Source organism: Thunnus albacares, chromosome 13 (genome assembly GCF_914725855.1).
Source record: "Thunnus albacares chromosome 13, fThuAlb1.1, whole genome shotgun sequence".
Taxonomy (NCBI): domain Eukaryota; kingdom Metazoa; phylum Chordata; class Actinopteri; order Scombriformes; family Scombridae; genus Thunnus; species Thunnus albacares.
Genome location: NC_058118.1, coordinates 16907349 through 16930870, shown reverse-complemented (window position 1 = coordinate 16930870; position 23522 = coordinate 16907349). Strand labels below are relative to the sequence as shown.

Genomic DNA, 23522 nt, shown 5'->3' with positions numbered 1-23522 from the left:
TACATCCACGTGAGACGTTACAAATGCAGCTCAGGTCCAGCTCCATTTTTGTTTTAGCTGCATCGAAAGACTCAAGATGAATAAAAATCCTGAACTGGGTTTGTATCTTTTTGTGTTTGCTGACAGTCAAAGTTTCATTTTGAATCTGCAACTAATAGCACAGAAGTTGCGGTGTGTGTGTTTAAGGCAATCAAAGAGCCTGCAAATGGCCTGCAGAGACGCCAGCAGGTCAAGATGAACTAGTTTCCCTCTCAACGTTGACACACATGCCGGTCTCCTTTATTTCTGTCTCTCTCTCTCTCTCTCTCTCCTGTGAACCTGGGCTTGTCACTCTGCGGCTTTAAGGTTGCTGCAGTTTGAGAAGCTGCTTCCTCACTGTCACCTGACGCAGCGAGCACACACAGCAAATCCACACGAGACCAAATCCGCTGTCTCATCCCTGTGTCTTCTCCTTCCCCTGCCTCTTTTATGAGCCCTTGTACACACATAACCACTTCAATCACTGAATACATGAGTAGAGGCTCTGTGAACCATCAGATATTCAATATGACTTTGTAAAATGACTTTGTCTAGTCTGTTTTCTATCGTGGTGGGAGATATTTTTTAAATTCCTGAATTCTTTGTGAATTACACGACTTCCCATGAGCCTCCAGTGACCTCCTGCTACACAGATATGATGCTGCTCTCTTGGAAATGTGAATCACTCAAAAATTGCGCATTTCTCACTGATGAACTTTAACCAGTACAACCAAGTACATTTATTCAAGTACTGTACTTAAGTACAATTTTGAGGTACTTTACTTGAGTATTTCTATTTGATGCTACTTTATACTTCCACTTCACTACATTTCAGAGGGAAATATTGTACTTTCTACTCCCCTACATTTATTTGACAGCTTTAGTTACTTTTCAGATGAAGATTTGACACGATGAATAATATAACAAGCTTATGAAATACAACACATTGTTAAAGATGAAACCAGTGGTTTCCAGCCTTTTTGGCTTTGGACATCTTACAAAAAGCGGTGTGTAGTTGGGGTCACATTTCAGATGTCTATGAGTTGTTAACAGCTCCACCAAATAGTGATTTTTCCCTCTAAACTTCTCACATTGTTTCATTTCAATAAATGTTCAAATGATCCAATATTTCACCAAAAATCAAAGATTAGAGAAAAAGTCCAAAAACTGAAAACAGATTTGTGTATCAGAACTTTGTTTTTCTTCTTTCCTCTCCCATTAATCATCTCACGACCCCTCAGATTTATCTGGTGACCCTTTGGAGGGGCCCAACTCCTAGGTTGGGAAACACTGGATTGAACTAGCTAACTGTATATAAAGTAGTTGAAACTAGCTCCACCTCCAGCAGCTACAACAGTAACATGCTGCTTACACACTGATGCTTCAGTATTAATAATCTAATGATGTCATATATAATAATATATCAGTCAAAGGGACCAAACCACTACTTTTACTGCAATAGTTTAACTACATTTTATTACTAATACTTATGTACTTTTATTTAAGTAGGATTTTTCATGCAGGACTTTTACTTATAATGGAGTATTTTTACATTGCCATATCAGTACTTTTACTTAAGTAAAGGATCTGAATACTTCTTCCACCACTGCCTGTAACCTTTATTGGCCACTGATTCATTTAGGAGCAGTATTGAAAATGAAAGAAAAACAATTCATGGTATCACTCTCAGTGTCGTTTGGTATGAGTGCCTTTAGAAAAACGTCATGATCACATTTTGCTGTGTACATATTTTCTGTGTACAGTCTATTGTTACTGTGTGAGCTCACCTTCCAAATAGTTGATGGTTGGTTGGTTAGCTTTTAAAACATTTACTAACTCCTCGCATAATGATTCAGTCCAAAGAACAAGCCGTACTCTACATCAGTTACTCAACGTATTTAACACAGAATAACCTTCTTCACCACATAACATCTAACTGCACTCTTAAAACTGCCTGGAGATGGTGTACCAGAGGTTTAAACCCCATTCTGTACATCATTTACCCCTGCGACTGATCGGATTGAGAAATTTCCAGGGTTTTTTATGTACAAATACCCTCCAAACAAAAATCAGATTTGGCATGTTTGCAAAAGCTGTTGTTGAAAACGGCTGTGCGAGACAGATGCCAGCGCACTTACTGCAACTCCAGATCTGTTTGTGTAACAATGTCCACACCAGATGGAGAAGCGTGCGAGTCACTTCTCCCCCCCCCCAACAGCCCCCACCTCCTCCTCCTCCGCCAGTGACTCGCAGAACAAGGCATGAGCCACGAGGGACACGGTTCATAGCACATAAAAACACACCCAGTCACATGATGTAGTAGAGGAAATAGTGAGCTGCGGGTTGGAGGTTGTGTGGGAATTTAAACAATGTACAAACAATTGAAATATGATTCAGGTTTTTTAACATTTCCTGACAACAAACTTTAAATAAACGCCTGTGTCACGTCTGCATCTCACTGTGATCTTTGCCACTCCTGTGTTGATACATTATAACGTGTCCTTGTGACTCAGCTTTATAATTTATTCCCTTTCTTCCTGTAGTTACAACACTCTCTTTTCTGGAAGAGCTCAGATGTGTGTTGTAAATACAGAAGCAGGACAGACTTGTATGAGCTCAAAGATTGAGCCTATTCTTAGCAACTGGTGGGTGTATGATTTAATAAGAGCAGACAGCACAGCACATCCAGCATCCAAGGGCCAAATTTAGTAATGATTAAAAAGGTTGTAGTGTGGTTTACTTTACACAGGATTGTGCTTCAAAAGAGCCAAATTTATTAACTTAATACATTCAGCGTGTGTGTGTGTGTGTTTCTCTGTATACATGCTTGTGATATTTGTGTGTGTGTGTGCAGTCCTGAGGAACCAGCAGGGGGAGGGGGGGGACTGGACTCTGTGGGACAGGAATAGGATGGAAACTCCCTGGGAAATACCACGCTGAGTGCTGAGGATGTTGTCTGTGGCGGCATATGAAATCCCCATGCAGCGATTTTAAAAAGGAGATCTTTCCACAAACAGCAATCAGTTCCTGAACATCAGGAAAACCACATTAGTACACAGTTGTTTTTTTGCTTTTCCTTTTTCACTTAAACAAAGCAGCACAGCAGTGTTTATTATCTTCTGATACAGAAATAAAAATACTAATACAGCTGATATAGATACTTCAGTTTCCAGAGAATAAACAGTCAATTAAAAAGCACATGATAAAGCAACATTTCTTAAATGAGGGTGATATATTTGCTTTGACATTACCCCTAAAATGGCTTTTATCAATATTTTTAGCAGCGTTGCTCTACAGACTGAAATAACTCTACATCTATCAGGTGGATCGCCGTTAAATTTTGTTCAGACATTCATGTTCCTCAGAGGATGAATCCTAATGACTTGGGTGATTCCCTGATTTAACTTGTAGCGCCACTTGCAGGTCAAAGTTTTCCCTCATTCAGTGACTTATCTTAACATCTACTGGATGGATTGGTCCCCAAAGGATGAATCCTAATGACTTTGGTGATCCTCTTGTACCACATCGAGGTTTATATTCATGATTTTTGAGTGAAATGTCCCAAAAATTGTTTTATAGATTGCCATGAAATTTGGTATCAGGTAAAAATTTTAACTGGTTTATATCCAGTAGCAGCAGACAGAAACAATTAACTACTAGCTGGTGAACACAGTGAAACTTTTCGTAGCCAAAATGCCAGATATAGTTAGCTAGAAATACAACTCCAAATGAAAGCTAATGTCGCTGTGTATCTGCTTGATGTCTAAACAGGCAACTGTTTGTTAACAAGTTCACGAAATCAACTTAAAAAGTGATGATATGTCAGTGTTGTGTTCACATCGTGTTTCCGCTGCTCCCAAGTGGCCAAAATCAGACATTACAGGTTTAAATTTAGTTTAAAATGTTGCAGACAAAAATTCACTCAGAAGTATTTTTCATTTTCAAAATAAGGTTAAACAGAATGTACATTTCTATAATTATGATCTTTCACATGTGCACTGATAATCATCTCCTCCTTGTCAGTTATTATTCTGGCTTCAGCTAAAGGCCGACTACGTCTGTCTAACTGACTCAGAGTACTCATCAGTATCTGAAGGGCATTGTCCAAATTTATCCAAGCTTAAAATAGTTAAGACCAACAGGTTTCACTGTGCTCTGGTTTTATCTGATGATCATGTTTGCTTGCTCCTGTTGAGATATTATTTCCCTGTGATGACAGTTGAAATTTTCTAGTAAATGAACTAGAGGTCATTTATGTAGTCCCAATGACTGATGACAGTCAAGCTTAAATAACCCAGTATTACATGTCTCCAAGGGCTTAACCCTCGACATCCTAGACAAAGCTGAGAAGACATGAAAACTTCAACAAAACTAAAAGTAGAGTATAAAAAATAAATGTTTTTAAGGGGGAACAGGAGGAAAAGAGTATAATTTAAAGCCAGATTCCTGCTTGAACAGCTGGTATCAGAGCTGTTAGAAGAGAAAATGTCTAATATTATTTAGCCTACATCAATCAATCAATCAATCAAACTTTATTTGTAGCTCTTTTCATACAGGTTAGTGCAACTCAAAGTGTTTCACTGACAATAATAAGACAAAACACATGTAGACAGTAAACAGGAAAACTATTTGAGACTAATGCACATGAGAAATAAAAAATATGAACGTGTAATAAAATAAAATAAATTCAAAAACAATAATTAACATGAAATAGAGTGAAATAAAAACTAGATTAAAAACTAGATAAAATAAACTAAAAAACTAAGACAAATAAAATCAATAGGGAGGATATATATAATAAGATAAAATTTTACAACATGAATACAATAAAATAAGTGAATAAAATAAAGTACATAATGTCTATAAATCATTTTTAATCAAAAGCCAGGTTAAAGGTTAAAGAGGTTTTAAGTTGACGTTTAAAGATATCAACTCTTTCAGCTGCTCTCAGATCTTCAGACCAACTATTATGTAGCTACAAAATGATATAATCCAGCATTGAGGTTATAATAAATACCAAATTAATTTAATAAATTAAACAGCAGCAGTCTGAGTCAGTGATGAGGGAGAATATCTACCTACATTAATTACTACAGTAAAGATGAGTTACTTCCACTCAGTGATAAAATCTAAACATTAGAGATAAAAAAAATAATTCTTATGTCATTCTGTAAATACAGTATATTCACAATATTCAATAGTGTAAATACAATAGTCTTTAATCCAGTTTCGTTTTGTAATAAATAAATCGTGGGGTACTTGTCAAAATATTAGTGCGTACTGCATCAGACCTCGTGGCGCAACGGTAGCGCGTCTGACTCCAGATCAGAAGGTTGCGTGTTCAAATCACGTCGGGGTCAAAAACTTTGCTTTGGCCAGATAGACAAGGGTTATGTAGACCTTATAAATTTGAATGGTGTTCACGTATAAATCTTGTGTTTGTGTCCAATTCAAGCGTATTTGCTGAGCAGTCCAACCTTCCCTTCTGAAAAGTACCAAAACCACTATCACATTTATTCGCCGGAAAGTAAGTGGGCTGAAAGGAATTCAACGTGGTCCAGATGTCAACAGAAAAAAAGCAACAAATATGAACATTAAACAGTCAACATAAACAAAAACATAACTGTAGGGAATTTATAAGGGTGTAGTGGAGGTAGACTATGTACTCATATTGACATGATAAAAAAAAACTGTGTGTTTAAAAAAAGCAGAATATAAATAGAAGTATGAATGCTAATGTAGATATAAATTTGAGTGTAAATAAACTACATGTGTGTATTAACGGGATATATATGTACAGTACAATTAAAACAATTTAAAAAATGAAATCTGTATAATAACCAATAATAGCTAAATGATTATTAACCAATAATAATCATTTGGCTTATTCAAAAATGTTTTGTTTTCTCATCTTAAAACAAATTGTTGTTTTCAGTAATGCTCACTGTTCCTTTATAGACTGACCAGTTTTCTTTCGATTGTGTCTAAGGTTGTAACTTATGTTTTTGTGACTTAGTTTCTTGTTTGTTGTTTGTTTTGTTATTGTTGTGTTATGTATTATTGTGTCTTGTACTGTTTTGTTTTCCATTTGTTCTGTAAGTGTATCCACACGGTGTATTCATCTCTAAATGATGAATATAAATAAAGGAAATAAAGAGTCCACTGTCAACCAGAACATGCTAAATGTTTGCACTCAGGAAACATTTACAGTATTAACCGGAACAAACACAGTTTTCGTTTTTTAGAACTTTAAAAATGTCAAGAAAACAACGTTTTTGACATGTTTTCGTTGGGTAAAAGTGAAACTTAGTTAGCTGTTAAATCAACACGTGTCTCTTCTGTGAGGAGGTGTGTCCTGTTGCCATGGATACGCGTCACTGGGCAACGCGGCGGCTGAGCGTGATTCTGATCCCGGAACAAATATCAAAACAAGCGATGGAGCATCCAGTTTTTTACACTTTTCTCTGCCTTTTTGCGCAATGTAGGCTTATAAACTTAGTTGTTTGAAACCACTAGAGTTAAAACAGTTTGTCTCGGGACTGAAGAACAATAACAGCCGCCGATACTCGCTGTGCAGCCCAACTTCTTGTGAGGGAACGAAGATTTAGAGCTCTCTGTGTTCAGCGTTAAAGCTAATTTACATTTCTTTGTCTGCAGTTTATGTCTTCATGACCGTTATTGTAAATCCCGAGAAGATCGTCACGAACGTCCTCGGACTCTGTGAGCTTGTTTAGCCCACACAGACCTTCTCTTCAGCACCCAGTGTGTGTAGAGATACAACCAATTAGCAGCATGCCAGAAGACCAAAACTGTAAGCTGCTCCAGACATCCAAGAACACAGACAATAAGAAGAAGAAAAAGAAGAAAAGAAAGAAAGCCACCGCTTCCAACACTCCTCCAGAAGATGCAGGTAAAGAAGTTACAGTAAAAACAACAGTATTCACATCCTATTTACAAGTGTAGCAACACCACAATGTAAAAATAATCCATAAAAGTCCTATTAAAGTACCTAAACATTACCAACAAAGTGTATTTTATTAAAATAACGACTCATTATGTAGCAGAATGCATCCAGTCAGTGTAACTTTATATTTTAATTGTATAAATTATTACTGAAGCATTCATTTGTAAGAGGTACTTTACTGTTTGTACTTTATTTACTGTTTGTAGTTTAATTTTTAATCATGTATCATAGTTTATAACTCAGTACAGGTTTTGCATGTACAATTTTAATCACTAAAAAGAACAATATTTTCCGTGGAAATGTACTGAAGTAGAAGTATACAGTAGCATGAAATCAAATACTCAAATAAGCAGCCTGAAGTTAAACTTACTTACTTACATTCAACAACTGGAAATGTGCAAAATATGATCAAGCCCTCATTTTTTGTCCTCTTTTATTTACAGGTGGACAAATATTTTACTTTAATAAAACAAGTGAGCACCACTTTGAGATACTGGCACTATAGTGCCAATTTTAAATGGAATATTTTGAGTTTCCTACTGTTGACTAATAGACTAATAGATTAATCAAGAACCAATTGACACATCAATCAGAAATTAACCATTAGTTGCAGCCCCAACTGAACTTATCATTTATATTCTCAAGGGAATATTGTAATTAATTTCCCTATTATAGTAGTTAGTGTGCATGTTGAGGTTATACAAAACATAATTCATAAGTAATACGATATTTAAATAAGTTTAAAACCAACAGAATGGTTGAACCATTGAAAATAGTGACAAGTTATCAACAATGATTAGCAAAATGTACCGTTCTTCAGAATTAATTCTTTTTACAGTTGATAGCTTGCAAAAGAAAAAACAAAAAACATACATTTTACTGCTCTTTTTGTCTAATTAAGTACAAAAATACCAGCAGAAATCTCATTTTTGACTACACTACAGTAAAGTTAATGCCTGCTGTTTTCATTCATAACCATTGTGTTATAGATTTATTTCCACTAAGCTATAAAAGCGCTCATTGGCTGGTTTATGCAGCCTCCTATACACACAAAAGTCTTTATCATGTAAGTATTTAGCATCCTTCCAGTCATTTAAGAGCTTTCAATTCTTATTTTAATGGCTTCAAACTGTTGAGTCAAAGAAAAAAACAACTTTGAATGTCGAACAATGAAATCCTGCATTACTGTCATAAAAATGGAGGATTGAGAAATAGATTTGAGACCTCAGGCTTCTTTAAAGGAAATTAGATTACTGTGTCACAATCTCTATTAAAAGCAGATCTTTGAGAAGCAGACCATGAAATACATACAGTGTTCCTGGTGGAGTAAATGTTGCCAAAGAGCACAGAAAGTATTCACGTATAAACTGTCATATAATGAGAAGCCTGAAAAACAATCATTTGAATTACAAATGAAGGTCTTGTTTCTGTACACAATGTAAACATAAGTACGAGGGTCATGTGTTGCTGCTTCCCTGTGAGATTGAATAGGTCATTAGAGAACAGGATCCCAGTGTCGCCGCCGCTCACCGGCCTATTACAGCTCATTACTGTAAACCAAGCCATTATCCCTCCAACTCCATAGGGAGTCATTAGTAATCTAAACCCTGAAATCTGTTAGTGTTCATGCGCCTACATGTTTATGTTTGCTCTCTGCAGAGAAACGTCAGACTGAGCTGTCCAAGCTCAGAGCCACCACTACGAAGGATGGAGAGTGGCTCACTGGCAGCGGCCGCAGGAGCAAGAAATACCCCAAGGGTTCACCGGCTCGGCTGACAGCAACAAACAAAACCAGTGGCAGTGTGGCTCCGGCGCAGGGGTATGTGTCAGTGCTCAGCGCCCAGGCCAGGGAGAGCCTGAGGTGGGAGGGAGTGCTGGAGGACCCCCAGGCTGAGGAGAAGAGGCTGGAGCTGTACAGGGCCAACAGGCGGCAGCGTTACATCGCACACAGAGAGGCTCTGTTAAAGGAAACGCAGGATACACTGAGACAGACTTTTCCTAAAGAGGACAAAGAGAAAAAGGCTTCTGAGCAACAGAGGTCTGTGTCATCATCACCGCATCTGAGTGCAGATTGAATTAAAGAAGAAAATGAGAGTCTTGTTCATTTACAGTATAATTATTATGCTGTTAGTTCAGTTAAAAACAGATGAAGCCACTGTGGCCACTGGGCCCCGTCAAGATGTTGGACTGAAGAAAAATTGAACACGTTTCTGATTCAATAAAAACACCAGATAGATATACTGTCAGGCACAAAACACATATCACACATATCACCTCCTGTTCAAGATACCTGTTAAAAACTTAATAGAGGATTTGAACAGTTTATCTTGTGCCTCTAAATTATGTAACGCTTCCAGAAAAGACCCAAAGTGGATCTTTGAGGACTGAAACCTAATCAGGCTAATACCACTGCACCCTCCTCACATCTGCCTGTTCACAGGTCCGTGAGGTAGAGGAGGGTTAAATACACGGGAGGGGAGGTCACATGACCTTTCTTTTGAACTTCTTATGAACTTTTAAATATAGGTGAGCAATTTTCTTTTTCTTCTTTTTTTTCTCACAAAAATACCCAGAAAGCCTCCAACAGAGTAGATGTTTCATTAAAACTGAAATTTAATTGTAACAATGCGCTTCTCCTGTATGTTGTCACTTCGTCTAATAAAATATGTTTAAAAGTTCAAACTGTTATAAGCATATTGTCTGACCTGATGGACCAGTGAGCTAATGTGCAAAGTCCTGAATCCATCCTGAACCTCTGTTGCTTTTCTTTCTTTCTCCTTATGTCCTGCAGCTCTTGTCACTGAATGGCAGCAGCACTGGTGTGTTAATATTCTTTTATCCTGACAAAGTGCTGAATCACTGCTGCTGTGTCTGTCTGGTGTCTTTTTGTGCAAATGTAGTAACATAAAGGCAATTTAACATTTTATTTAAAACCAAGTTAGAGAGGAAACAAATGATGTTGCTCTTTTTGTAATGATAAACTAAACTTACACAGAGGGAAAGATCATTTGTGGTTTTGTTGTTCTTGGAAACGCTACCTCTGCTCGACGATAGATGGCAGAAAAGTTGTGTTTTCACTGAGTGAATCAGCTGCTCCAAAACTGATGAGTCAATGAATGAAAAAACAAAACAAAACAGAGACAAAATAGTTGTGCCTGAGATTTTTTATGCATGAACAAAGTGGAACACAAGACAAATAAGTTTAAATGACAAGTACAATCTCTATTATTTCTTCCTCAGCATCTGATATTCAGCATTGAAACTTATCTTATTGATTTTATAAGATGCAACAACAAATTCAACCAAAATTCAATGTTTAACTAAATCCAAGAGAAAAGAAATTTCATTTTGTTTGTTTTGTTTTTACATCATTAAATTATTGAACAGTGTATTTGGGCTCTGAATAAGTTGTTAGTTCTCTCTGAGAGATGTGAGCTTACAGGAAAGTCAGTGTTGCATTTTTCCAGTAAGATGAACAGAAAGATGGAAATGATTTTACAACTAGCTTAAGAATGGAAATGTGTCATGTCTCTCCTTAATAATCTGTAACCGTAATTTTGAATAACATGAGATTTCGTCGCCCTTTAAAGAAGACTTTTCAGGTATTTAATTTGCTCAATTCACCAAAATAGAAGATTCCTGTCTGGTTATTCTATCAATTAACAATTTCTCAATACAGAAAATGTATTTTATCACAGTAAATATCAATATCGTTGTATAAAACTGCATTTAGCACGATAGAATATTTTATCCACCTCCTCACTCCCATTAACATGAGTGTGAATCAAGTTTAAATGCAGATCATCATCTAAATAATGTTAAACTTGCTCCTTACAAGGAAGAAAAACGAGTTGTCTCGTCATGTTTGGCAAAAAAAAAAAAGTTCAAATCTTTTACATACAACATTTGTACAAAATATAAGCCATTGACGCCTGCAAACCTAAAATATTATAACTGGCACCAGTTGAACGGTGGATACAGTGAACTGAGGCGTACTGTGGACAGGAAGGGCACTGAGAGTGAAGCTAAAAGTACATGGCGAGGTGGAAAGAGAGGTGTGAAGTAAAAAAAAAAAAAAAAAACAGTGATAAACCAGCAGAGATGGAGGGAAAGAGAGAAAAACGCAGCATTTCTTTTGTCACACCGCCTGTGTGTGCTGTCTGTCGAAAGGCCTATTGTTCCCTGTTGGTGTGTTTTGTCACCGTTGCCTATTTCAGCATCTCTGCTTCAAAGGGCTGAACGCTCCCCCCTCTGTTCTCCTAATCCCCCCTCCCACTCACTGACCAGACCACGTACACAGCCGCAGTGGGCATTAAGGTCACTTGTGTTTTTTTCCAGCGACCCCATCCAAGTAAAAGGCAGCTTACGCCACCTTTTTAAATATGAAAGCAGAGAAACATACTGAGGCATCTTAAATGTGACATCTCTGGACTGTTAACTGAAATACTCCCCCCCCTAGACATAAAGCCATAAAGTTAAAACAAAAAATCTAATAAAATAATAAAAAATATTAAGATTTAAAAAGAAGCTAAAAGTCCCAAAAATCTGCATGCGTCTGAGGTATCTGTTGTTTGCATGTTGGAGTCGTCCTCACATGAACACTGACTGTATGACGGACAGTTTGAATCTACACAACCTGCATCCAAAACACTGAACTGTAAAAATTTCTTCGTGACACCATCAGTGAAGTCTGTCTCTACCGAATCAAACGTCTCTGAAACGCTTTGTCCTCGGTGAGGGCGGCGGGTTGACGAAGAGACCGATGAAGCACGGTCTGGCTGAGTGTCAGCGTCGTACGGATGATGATGATGATGATGTGCTGAAGCAGACGAGCGGAGGAAAGCGTAGATCAGGACAGCTGCAGCCAGCTAAGGGTATCCGATCTGTCAGGAAGAGGAAGAAGAGACGCTGTGCTTTTATATGGATTAATATCAATTGATGCATTTGTTGTTATTGACTTGATTGTGTCACTATTTCTTCTATCTGTCCGTCTGTTTTCAAAGTTTTGGTCAATAAAGTAAAGAAACAGAGACTAGAAACTGCATGAGGAGTGACGCTGAGAAGGAGGCAAGTGACAGGAAGCAACAGGGTTTATGGGAAATGTGGTCTTTTGAGAAACACCAGCACCAACGATACCACTGGTGTAATTTAAGTCTGAAATCATGTGGCTTATAACCTCATTTGTTTTCAATAATTAATCAAAAATGTCTGGGGAATACTCATTTCTGATTGGCTGGCAGGTGTCCATTAAAATCTTATAAAATGACGCCTCAAACAAAGATCCTGTTTAAACACCATTTTGAAACATTTTACAATATATATATATATATATATATATATATATATATATATATATATATATATAAATTAAACTGTTACAGAACATAATGCCAAAAACTTTACCACAACTCCTCCTCACATATTTAGAAAACATCATCACCTTACATATGTAGAAGCTATAAAGTGGAAAGAATCCATAACACACGATGATGTAGCTGCTGCAGGAAGAATGCTGACGTTTTGTTCAAAACAAAGAACCCAAAATTATGATTTCAGAGCTTCATCACTTCTCTGCAGTAGATGTTTCTGAGGGACGTTGTTCTAATCAGTCATCTTATTAATCTGTAAGAATACAAGCTGCAGACTCCAACTTCCTGGTCATAAACATTATAAGATGTCTTTTTGTTTGTTTATTGTAAACAAACATACCCTCTCTAGTCCCTACTGTCACCAAACCCTAATAAGTCGAGTGAGTGAAGGACAGAATTAGCTAAAACTTTGTTAATATGAGGCTAAAATGATAAAACATGGAAAACATAGAAAACAAAGTGGCATAAAAATGTAGAGATGTTACATACTGAGCTTCTCTCTTTGTGATGACTTTTCCTGCTGCGAACCTCTCAGCTACCGCAGACACCGCAGGGTCGTAGTTTAGGCTTGCTGCCGCTATGACCTCATCATTCCTATTAGAAAAAAGCATTACATAAACATATCAAAACATACATATTTTAGGATTTTATCTAATATTACATTAAGAATAATATATGCTTTTTATTCTTTGTTTGTTTGTTTAGAACAGTGGCAGTTTTTCTTGACTTACTTGATGTACAATGCCAGGAACCTCCTGTCCTCAAAGTTTCCTTTCATTACAATTTCAGTGTATCCCTCCCCATAGCCTGCACACAAACACAACAAACACATGAGTTACATTTGTTGGTGATAAGCCCTGCAATCCAAAATCTATCAGTGTAGGATTCAGCGTAAATTCAGTAAGTTATTGAGCAGCAGGAGTTTTGGGTGGCGTCATTGACTAGATTACTGGTTAAAGGCCTAGGGGCCCGAGGGGTCAGGGGGCCCCATGCTAAAGAATCTGCGTGAAATGACATTTTTTGTTGAAAGGTCAAAGGGCTCAGTCAGATGTAGGGATGTCCTGAGCATGTTTTTGGCTCCTGAGTCCAACATGATTCCCTCCAGAGTGATATAACCTGTATCAAAGGTTTCCTTAGATAGTTTCATATAATATTGTGTACAGAGTCTTATAGTTTGGGTTTAAGATGTGGATCTGTTTGACATGAAGCTTTGGGCAGCGTTTAGACAACCTCTCTTCAGTCTGAACAATGCACTTAAGTTTCAGGTGCTCTTTTCTACCAATAGCAGCACTTTAGAGTTATGCTGAACCAGCGAAATATCGCTGACAAAGACGTGAAACAACTGCAAGTGACACGGCTCAGTCTGTGGCGTTCATGGTGACGTTCTGCTTGGTAGAAGCGGAAGCCATTTATACTGTATTTCTGTGCCAGGGGCTCATTGTTTCATAATCCGTCCCTGGCTGGCAGAGCATTTTAAAATTTGCTCTTTGATTAAAGGTTTACAGTTAGCGAGGTCCCATTTCCTGTATCTGTATCACATGTGGGGGGGCAGAGTTTGTGTCTAAATAGTGCTGCGACAAATTCAATCATGTGACTATGAAGCCCTCTCTGTGCGGCTGAACTCAGCATTATTATCAATTACAAAGATACGCACAAACAAATATTTATATGTGTGTGTGTGTGTGTGTGTGTGTGTGTGTAGTGGGAGGTGCCGACCTGCATATCGGATGGTTTTACCCAGTAGGACGGTCCAGTAGAAAGGAACTGAATTGAGTTCAGTTGGTTTATCCAGCATGTTCAGAGCTGCTATCCTCCCTAAACAACAATAAAAAAAAAACCCATTACAGTTCAAATGGAAATACAACTATGCAAGATATTATAGACACAGATATTAAACAGATAATAGAGTAAAAAGAATAGATAATGAGGGTTTAGTATCGACTCAGAGCAGTATTTGGTATTTAAATAGTAGTCTGTATATAATATTCATGTTGGAAGTGCTCTACTTTCCCTGAAGTCTGAACCACTGTGACACTAAAAGATTTACATTATATCATAAAAAAGTTGAGTGCTTTCGTATTGTATTGCTTTGTCAAGCAGTTTAGGAGTTTGTGACTACATTTACATTGTTACTACGTTACCATGTGCTTGCGCCATCTGCCAGTGTCCAATGTTGACCAGCCGGTTTTTGGCCATCGCCAGGGGGAAGGTGGCCAGGTCACCTCCACAGAACACCTCGGGGATGTTGGTGCGCATGTACTGCAGAGGAAAGACACAAGGAGACAACTGATAAATCAACGGTGCGGAATATACGGATTAATCTGAGGAAGATTTATTAAGAAATGAAGGTCATGGGAATGAGAATGAGATCCAGATGAGCAGCTGAACAGCAGGTTGCTCGCTGACCTTGTCGACTGTCACAAAGTTTTTTGAGTCCATCTGTATTTTACTGCCCCGAAGGAACTCTGAGTTAGGAATGATGCCTGTAGGGAGAGAGGAGCAAGACAGAAGTGGTTGAGCAGATTTTCTACAAATACTGCTGAGCTGTTTTTCTCATCTATCTCATTGTTCTGAAATATGAAATCCATCATGGTTGTTTGTTTGTCATTAAAAAATATGATACAATTACAAAGAAAACTCAAGCTGCGGCAGCAAAATAATAAATGACACTCCAAAGAATCAAAAAACAGCGACAGTACTCTTTGTCAGTCAGATGTTATAATAGTGCATGTTTATACAACTATCAATGATAATCAAATATAGTTACTGACTCAACAAATATCTTTAATTTACTATAAAACATTGATAGTAATTGATGATATTAAGTAGTAATAAAGGGAACAATGTCTGCACTGCACTTACCGATACCAACAATCAAAACGTCAGCTGGTATAACTTTTCCACTTTTAAGCGTGACCTCCTTCACCTTGAGGGAGAGAGGACACTAAGAACTGATATTCTTAAATAAAATATAAATGTATGTTTAATATTCAGGTCTGAATGTGTGTATTTTTGTGTATGTTTTCTCACATTACCTTGCCGTTCACACCTCTGACCTCTGTCACGTTGTCGTTCATGAAGAATCTTATATTTTTCTCCGACAGCATCTGCAGGAACAACAGACAAGTAAATAAAGGATAAAATGAAAGGACCAAAGGATCAAAGTAATGTGAGGATTTAATACAAGACTCTCTCTCTCTCTCTCTCTCTTTCTCTCTCGCTCACCATCATGGTGACTCTGCCGATTTCAGGACCCAGTGTGTTCTGGTACGGCAGCTCGCTGCTGCCGATTACTGTGATACTGGAAGCTTTGTCTATCAAATAAGATGCGACTTCCATGCCTGAAAAAAAAGTCAGCAAAGGTGAAGTAGAGAATATTAAAATGAAAATCAAACAGATTTCAAACCTATAAAAACTACGACTGTATGGAGCCTCAAAACTGACAATAGGTAGTTAAGTCAAAAATATAACTGTATATATGAATAAATAATACTTAGTTCAACTGTTAAAACTGAGTGTAAAAATAAATATAATTGTATATAAGCACTACGAAAATGTGAAATTTATATGGGAAAATGTTTTTTTATCAACTAATGTGGTGGTAAAGGAAGAAGAAATCAAATTTTTTACCATCTGGCTTAAAGGTTAAAGGTGAAGTGTTAAGTATGAAGTATTAAGCTTTATATTTATTTTTTATGTACTTTCCTTTTAATATTTTATTTACTGATGTATCCAGTTATATTTTTGACTCATCTGTTAGCTTTTTACTGCATTTTGTCGCTTTTGGGGCTAAAAGAAATAAAACTAATGAATGAAAACCTAAAATGAAAAACTTTAAATTATTTCCATTGAATTCAAAAATAATATGTTTCTTTTCTCTATATTCCTAACTCATAAAACTCTTTATCTGTATTTCAGGATGAAATAAACCATTACAGTAGAACCATTACATAAACCATTACTGCTGTTAATCCTGCACATCTCCAGTCCAGACTAATATAAAAGTAGATGCATCTTTTGCACAAACTGAAAACATTTGTACCAACAAAAGAGGTTCCCACGAGGACGACGTTGCAGCCCAGACAGGCTGAGTGGATTTGCCGGGCGTCCTCTGGTGTCTCCAGCATCCTGACGTTGTCCAGCTTCATGCCAGGAAGATCAAGACCTTTTGCTCTAAAGGACAGACCAGGACTCTGTTCATAAGCAGTGCAGTGTAGCGCTTCTCCAGCAACGACCACCTCACTTATACAAAGTTGGTCATAACATCAACTCTTGTATGTTCTGAACAATCTAACTATCCAGCTAGATGTTAAAGCCCACGTAACCCTGTAGGTGTTCATTTTGTTTGTCATGAATTAAATATCTAAATATACACTCCGTAAGTACACAAAAATGCCAAAGTTGGTGTGATAACGTTCCCAGGATGACAAATTATAGAAAACAAACTTTGTGAATATGACAAATGGCATATTTTGGGGACATTTTTGGATTTGTGGGACTCTATAACAAATAATATATTTCATTTCAAAACCAAATTACAAAGCGCTTTAAAGGAAAACAAGAACATGACAGAAATTATTGCGATAAAGAGGTGTTTTGATCCGTAAAGATGACCCAAGTTAATCAAAGGAGTTTAAAGAGACGCACAAAAAGACCACATGATGCAGAGATGCAGGTTTATACAAATGAGATTTAAATCAGAGAGTATATCCTAAAGTTATAATATGTTGTCTTTTGCTTTTTATATTCACCATTTCCATAAGAATCACACTGCACCAAGTTTATCTGATACATTAATGAATTGTTGCACATTTAGGGGTTGTGTTGCCTTGGTTTCGAATGGAATGTTTGCACACACATGTTCAATGTTTGTGTGTGTGTGTGTGTGTATTTGTCTTTACCTGCAGCCCGTTGAGATGAGGAGCTGATCATAGCTCTGGACTGAACCGTCATCAAACGAGACCGTCTTCTTGTCTGTGTCCACAGACAGGGCCTGTCAAGACAGCGAGAGTCCAGTCAATTTCACATCATCAGTCATCATGAATCTATCCGCACTCAGCTCCTCATCTCTCCACCAATCAGTCCCAAGACAAGATAAAAACGGTATGTGGCCGGTATTCAAAATTAATTGCATAATATAGTTACAACAGGAGATAAAGGACTCACTTCTTTCCTGAGCCACACCTCGATGTCGTACTGATGGTAAAACTCCATCCTCCTCAGCAGAATACTGTCGCTCTCGACATTCATTACCTGTAAGATGGGTGCAGGGTGTTCGTGTTTAGGTAACAGTGGTCATTTTACACATATTCATGACCGGCCATCATGTAATTTTCTCTGCAGCACCTTGCTGAGTCGGGTTTTGTCATAAGGTAAAAGGTCGTCTCTGGTGACCATGATGATCCTGCCGCTGAAGTTTTCCTGCCGCAGAGTCTCAGCGCAGATCAACGACGCAGCCCCTGTGCTTGCAGAGAGTGAACACACCATCACACTCACTGAGAACACACACCGCCTCGCACCAGAGGCCGTTATACTGCACATAAAACAGTCAAGCCTATAAATTAACTGTTAATAAAGTGGCACTGTGACACTTTAACAGTAGGGCAAGGCTTGTAAACATAAAAATAATAGCAGCTCTGCTCAACCGATACTTGTAAGTACAGAAATGCATTAATGACAACAACACAAATACACACAGATATACACACATGTGGAGTAGCTCACACTCACCTCCTCCCAACAGGAGAACAGTGTGAGTGACTCCTGGTACTGCAGCTCCCATATTCTTTATTCTTTTCTCCTGCCGCAGAGTCTGAATCACGTATAAAACACACCATCATCAACACCTCTACAGGAAGATTTAGCAATTATATACAAGTAATAATAATCCAAAATATGAAGGATGTGATGTTTGTCACCTACAGTGTATTTTAAATACAGTATTCCTACATGTAGTTTATATTATTGATTGCTGATAACTTTATAAAAAATTCAATTTATTTACATTTCAATTTCAGTTTTTTGTTGTTGACTCTTCCAGTGTCACTAAACTTTAGAAACTTATTGAATTTTTGGACTAATATTGGTCTTTAAATCCTTCCACACAGCCACACAGTCCACTCACTCAGATGTTTTCATTCATTTTTCCTGATTAAACATCTTGTCATGACTCTGTGTGTGTGTGTGTGTGTGTGTGTGTGTGTGTGTACAGATGGTGCTGGACTGACATGCCCAACCGTCACTCTCCTGTTTTTTGCAGCTGTGAGACAACGTACATCTTTATCGTATTGTTACAAGGCTTTTTAACAGCAGACATTGTGATTTGTCATAGTAGGAAAAGTAAAGGTGTTACTAATAACGTTAACGATGGCTCTGCTCTGTTCAAGTGTAGTTTCCTACTGTGACATTAAATATGTTGTCATGAAAAAGGTTTGGTGGTACTTTACATCTGAAATGACTCTCTCATTCACTTCACTGCTGTCTATGTAAAGACACTTATTAGTGTGTTCAATAGTTAGATTTCTGACACTTATTGACATATATTGATCAGTGTTGCACGACTATAATGTGAGATTAATTGGACACTACTTTTTTACTCTATTGTTAGAAATTGTGAGGCCACTATAGAGAGCATTCGTTTAATGTCGAGATGAAATGAAAAATGCCTTTTTAACCCTTTTAGATCACATTACTGTTCATATTGTGCATCTATTTAATAATATATGCCAAAAAAATACAAAAAAAAATTCTTTGTATTCTTATATCAAAATCCAATCATGTTTTTTTTCCTGTAAAACAAAATATGACGTGTGCTTATGTAGGCTTGAACCAACCAATTTCAACCAATAATATCATAACATCCACCAATCAAATTCCTCCAAACGTTACGTCCCACCTGTCTGTCCTGTTTCACTCAGAAATACGTCTCGATATGAAGTTAGATGCTCTCAAAATGACGTTTCATCTGGACTTTAACACTCAGAGTAGACTCCTAAATAGAATGCCGGACTGTAAATATAGGGCACTATATTGTAAATAGGAAGTGATTTCAGACACAGGCTCAGAGTTTGGTGACCACAATGAAATCCCGGCATAGTTAGGCCCAACTCTAATCAACCAGATTAACTGGAAACACCTTTGAGGGTTTACAGACCCTTTAAACCTGCCCAGCTCCATACAGTCTGCTCTACCTCAACACTTCAGCTTTTTCACTTGCAGTGCAACAATCTGCTCTCTTGTTGTTTATGGTATTTCTTCTGTCTAGCGCTCTTTCTCATTGCGCTTGTACCTGATCAGCTACTTGAGAATTTGTACCACTTCTCTTTTTGAGTCACTGTCCTCTAAGGCTTGACTGTCGTGCCTGCGTCTGCAATGTAAATGTTGGATATCAATAAAATCAAACCTGCACACCTGTTGTTTTTGCACACTGTGCATATATGTTATGTCATTTTTTAGTTGTTCTGAAGAGTTTTTATGTGAAAGAGTTGCTAACCTACCTAAATTAATTACATTGATCTGGGTTTCAGAAGAGTTTTAATGACTTCAAGTGAAAAATACTGATGAAAATATTGAATACAAACACAAAATATTTCAGTCAGATACAAATAAATTAGCGATCACAAAAAACATTTACCACATGCCCTTATTTTCACTTTGAACACTGACACAGAGAACATTTCATGTGGTAAGACAAAAAGCAGCAGCATGACTTTGAGGAGAAGTAACATCAACTGAAAACCAAAAAGGTGAACATACTTACCCTTTTGTTTATAGACACATACACTTTGCTGTTTTGAATTTTGACCTTCAAAAGAGAAAAAGACAAATTAAAATGACAGCAAATGTCAAAAGCGAAATGTCTGTCTGTCTGTCTGTCTGTCTGTCTGTCTGTCTGTCTGTCTGTATATCTGCCTGTCTATCTGTCTGTCTGTCTGTCTGTCTGTCTGTATATCTGCCTGTCTATCTGTCTGTCTGTCTGTCTGTATATCTGCCTGTCTATCTGTCTGTCTGTCTGTCTGTCTGTATATCTGCCTGTCTATCTGTCTGTCTGTCTGTCTGTATATCTGCCTGTCTATCTGTCTGTCTGTCTGTCTGTCTGTATATCTGCCTGTCTGTCTCTCTCTCTGGTTTGTACCTTGTGACAAGGTAAACAGTCCATGCCGGGAAACTCCTCCAGATCTCCTGTTTGGACGTTGAAACAGGCGCCGTGCCATGGGCAGCGCACTCTGTTGCCTGAAATAAACCCTGAACACACACACACACACACACACACACACACACACACATACACACACACACACACACACACACCATCATCATCATCATCATTCACATACTCGTGCTAGTGTTGTTTTACAGTAGAGGCCAAAACAAAGGTGGAGATGATTGAAGAGAAACTATTAAACTGCAGAACATGATTAAAAACTGACATATTTCCATGAAGCTGCCTGAATCACAACAAACAGCTCTGACAGATGAACGTGTGAGTAAACAGACTGAAGGTGTGTTCGTCCTTTTCAATGTACACAAACTCATTCATCAGTTTACCTTTGCTGAGTGGGGCGCCATAGTGTGTACACTGGTTACCGATGGCACTGTATTTGCCCTCGCTGCGTGTCAACAGCACACTGTGATGTCCCACTTCAACCTCCAACATCCTGAGATAACACGCACGCACGCACACACACACACACACACACACACACACACACACACACAGGTACTGCAATAAGTTGTACACACAAATACGATTTTCTGTTTTTATATGAAATATTATATCTTTCAAAAAAAGTTTTTACATTCAGTGTGTTTTTGATGGCAGCTTTAATATTTTTAAGTCTGAACATTTGATTTAGTTTTTTTTAGTTTCTGTCTGTGAACTATGTTTTTGCAAGTTTGTGCATTTATTTCCATGTTTCCACCTTACGTCCACCATTAATTTTATACAGTTTTATACAGAAGATGTTGAAGCGTTATTATAGTCGGTAAATGATCAGATCATTTTCCCTGGTTCTGTAAAGCCATTAGTGATTTGGGATATCGTGGCTAATTGTCTCAATGTCACATGATTAACCAAACTATCACACTAATTGCTTTGGTTGTAGCAGCTCCGAGGAAACTGACTGGTCAGAGGTTAAATGTCTTGCTCTCTGACTCTTGTAGATCCTCTGTTTTCTTTACAAATCTCTGAGCACTAAACTTCAGCACACTGTCAAACTGTCAGAGGTCCCTGAGATCCTCATGCCTGTAGAAGTGAGGTCACACTGGTGTCAAAAAAGACAACACCATTTGTCAGTTCCTTCAAACTATGTAACACAATTTAGTTCCTGGGTAATAAGCATTAATTCCTAATTTCTTATGCTTAAAAAGTATAGAAAATGTCTGTTATGCCCTTCAAACTTTGCTTTTCAAATGTACTTGGCGAATTTGCACATTTTCATTCACATAAAGTCAGAAAAAACAACGTATGAATCAAAATTAACATGTATTTATACTAACATTATACAATAGTGACAACAAAAGTATCGTATATATGTGAATGAAAATGTGCAAATTCACCTGTTTCCCATTGGAAATAGGTCAGTTTCAAAATATCACTTGTCCTGTTCACAAAGCAAAGTCTGAAGGGAACAACAGCCATCTTCTATACTTTTTAGGCATAAGCAATTAGGAAACAACAGTGACTACCCAGGAACAAAAAACAAATAAAAATGTTTTACACCGTGAATCACTGTTGGAAGAATAAATCTGTTTTATGTCGTGACAACACTGTGGTTGAAGTTTGGTTTAGGCACAAAAACAACTTGCTTAGGTCATGCTTTGAGTTAAGTTTAAAAAAACTGATTAAATAACTCCTTTGTTAATGTTAGGGGACTTTCGTCACTATGGTTACAATTATAACCACATGGTTAGGGAACTATTGTGGTAACGGCTAACAGAAACCAACGTTGGCTGGTCGTAGGAAACAGGAAACAAAGAGCGTGGAAAAGTCTCACATTCTTTGCTCCTGATGGACAAAAGTCATAATTATTGTTAATGTCTACAGGCTTGTGTTTTTCATCTTTGTACGCTGAGAAAATGAACGTGCTATTTTGTCAAGAAGCTGCTGAAAGTTCGTTCTTGAACTGACCCAAAATATCTTGACTCAAGGTCCACTTACTTGCTTTTTCCAGAGGTTTCAACCTCACAATATTCCTTCATACTTGGGTCACGTGACGACAGCTGACAATTGAGCAATCTCCATGACGACTCAGCAAACCCTGTCCGCTGAGGAAGACCATGAATTGTGGTTGAAAGCTCTGGAAAAAGCTAGTAAGTGGACCTCATAACTTTTAACGATGCGGCTCTTGTTATGTCAGTGTTGTTGGTCTGTCAGTCAAAGTTAAATGCCTCAACAACAACAACTGGTCTATTGCACGGATTGTCATGGAATTTCATGCAGACATTCATGTCGGCCTCAACAGGAATTGCAACAATTTTCCGAAATCCACTTTTGTCCAGTACTTTGGAGCAATGAACAAACACCTGCAGAACTAATGACATTCCCCTCAGCCTCAGCTGTACTGTGCTTATTAGCAAATGTTAGCACGCAAACTAAGATGGTGAACATGGTAAATACTATACCTGGTGAACATCAATATCACTATAAGGGCTTATTAGCATGCTGATGTTAGCATTTAGCTCAAATCACCACTGTTTCTAAGTAGAGCCTCACAGCGCTGCTAACATGGCTGATTGGCTGTAGGCTCTTGCTCGTTTGATTAATGGTTCATACACAATTAAAATGCTTTAAATATCAAATAGAGGTGTAAAACAGTTTTTAGGTTCCACATTGTGAACCAGGAACTTCACAAACTTTTGTTTGTCAGAGGGAGAGAGGGTTGCAGATTACATGTGTGTCTATCATAATGTGCTGAATAAATAAAAACAGGTTTGGGTTGCCAGGTTGTGAAAAGCCCGTCGCCAACATTAACCCCCCCCACCCCCCCCACCCCCTCTTACTGTCCATCCTGCAGGTCTGACTCCAGACACACCACCTCTGTCAGCTCCTCTGAGGTGTCATCTGGATCAGAGTCCGGAAACTCCTGACAGGCTGAATACACACATACACACACATGCACACATGCACACATGCACACACACACACACACTTGACTTAAAATGCATCAGTT

The 23522-nt window shown here is 37.8% G+C and overlaps 2 protein-coding genes and 1 non-coding gene across 3 annotated transcripts; 2 read left to right on the top strand and 1 right to left on the bottom strand.

Moving 5' to 3' along the window:
* Positions 1 to 5306: 5306 nt before the first annotated feature.
* On the top strand, positions 5307 to 5378 carry trnaw-cca. Its single transcript has one exon. It is a non-coding gene; the product is annotated as a tRNA-Trp (tRNA).
* Positions 5379 to 6382: 1004 nt separating this feature from the next.
* Positions 6383 to 9870, top strand: c13h17orf97 (chromosome 13 C17orf97 homolog). Its single transcript, XM_044370848.1, has 2 exons — positions 6383 to 6928; positions 8642 to 9870. The coding sequence occupies exons 1-2, from the start codon at positions 6811 to 6813 to the stop codon at positions 9055 to 9057; spliced, it is 534 nt and encodes a 177-aa protein (XP_044226783.1). The 5' UTR covers positions 6383 to 6810; the 3' UTR covers positions 9058 to 9870.
* Positions 9871 to 10735: 865 nt separating this feature from the next.
* LOC122995430 (apoptosis-inducing factor 3-like) lies at positions 10736 to 23483 on the bottom strand. The gene is made up of 18 exons (XM_044370658.1): positions 23353 to 23483; positions 20899 to 21008; positions 20486 to 20595; positions 20111 to 20155; positions 18082 to 18163; positions 17698 to 17810; positions 17518 to 17604; positions 17253 to 17344; positions 16394 to 16524; positions 15577 to 15692; positions 15387 to 15458; positions 15214 to 15277; positions 14758 to 14834; positions 14493 to 14610; positions 14068 to 14166; positions 13083 to 13158; positions 12841 to 12945; positions 10736 to 11865 (listed from the first exon to the last, which is right to left on the bottom strand). The coding sequence occupies exons 1-18, from the start codon at positions 23481 to 23483 to the stop codon at positions 11832 to 11834; spliced, it is 1662 nt and encodes a 553-aa protein (XP_044226593.1). The 3' UTR covers positions 10736 to 11831.
* Between the last annotated feature and the right edge of the window lie 39 nt (positions 23484 to 23522).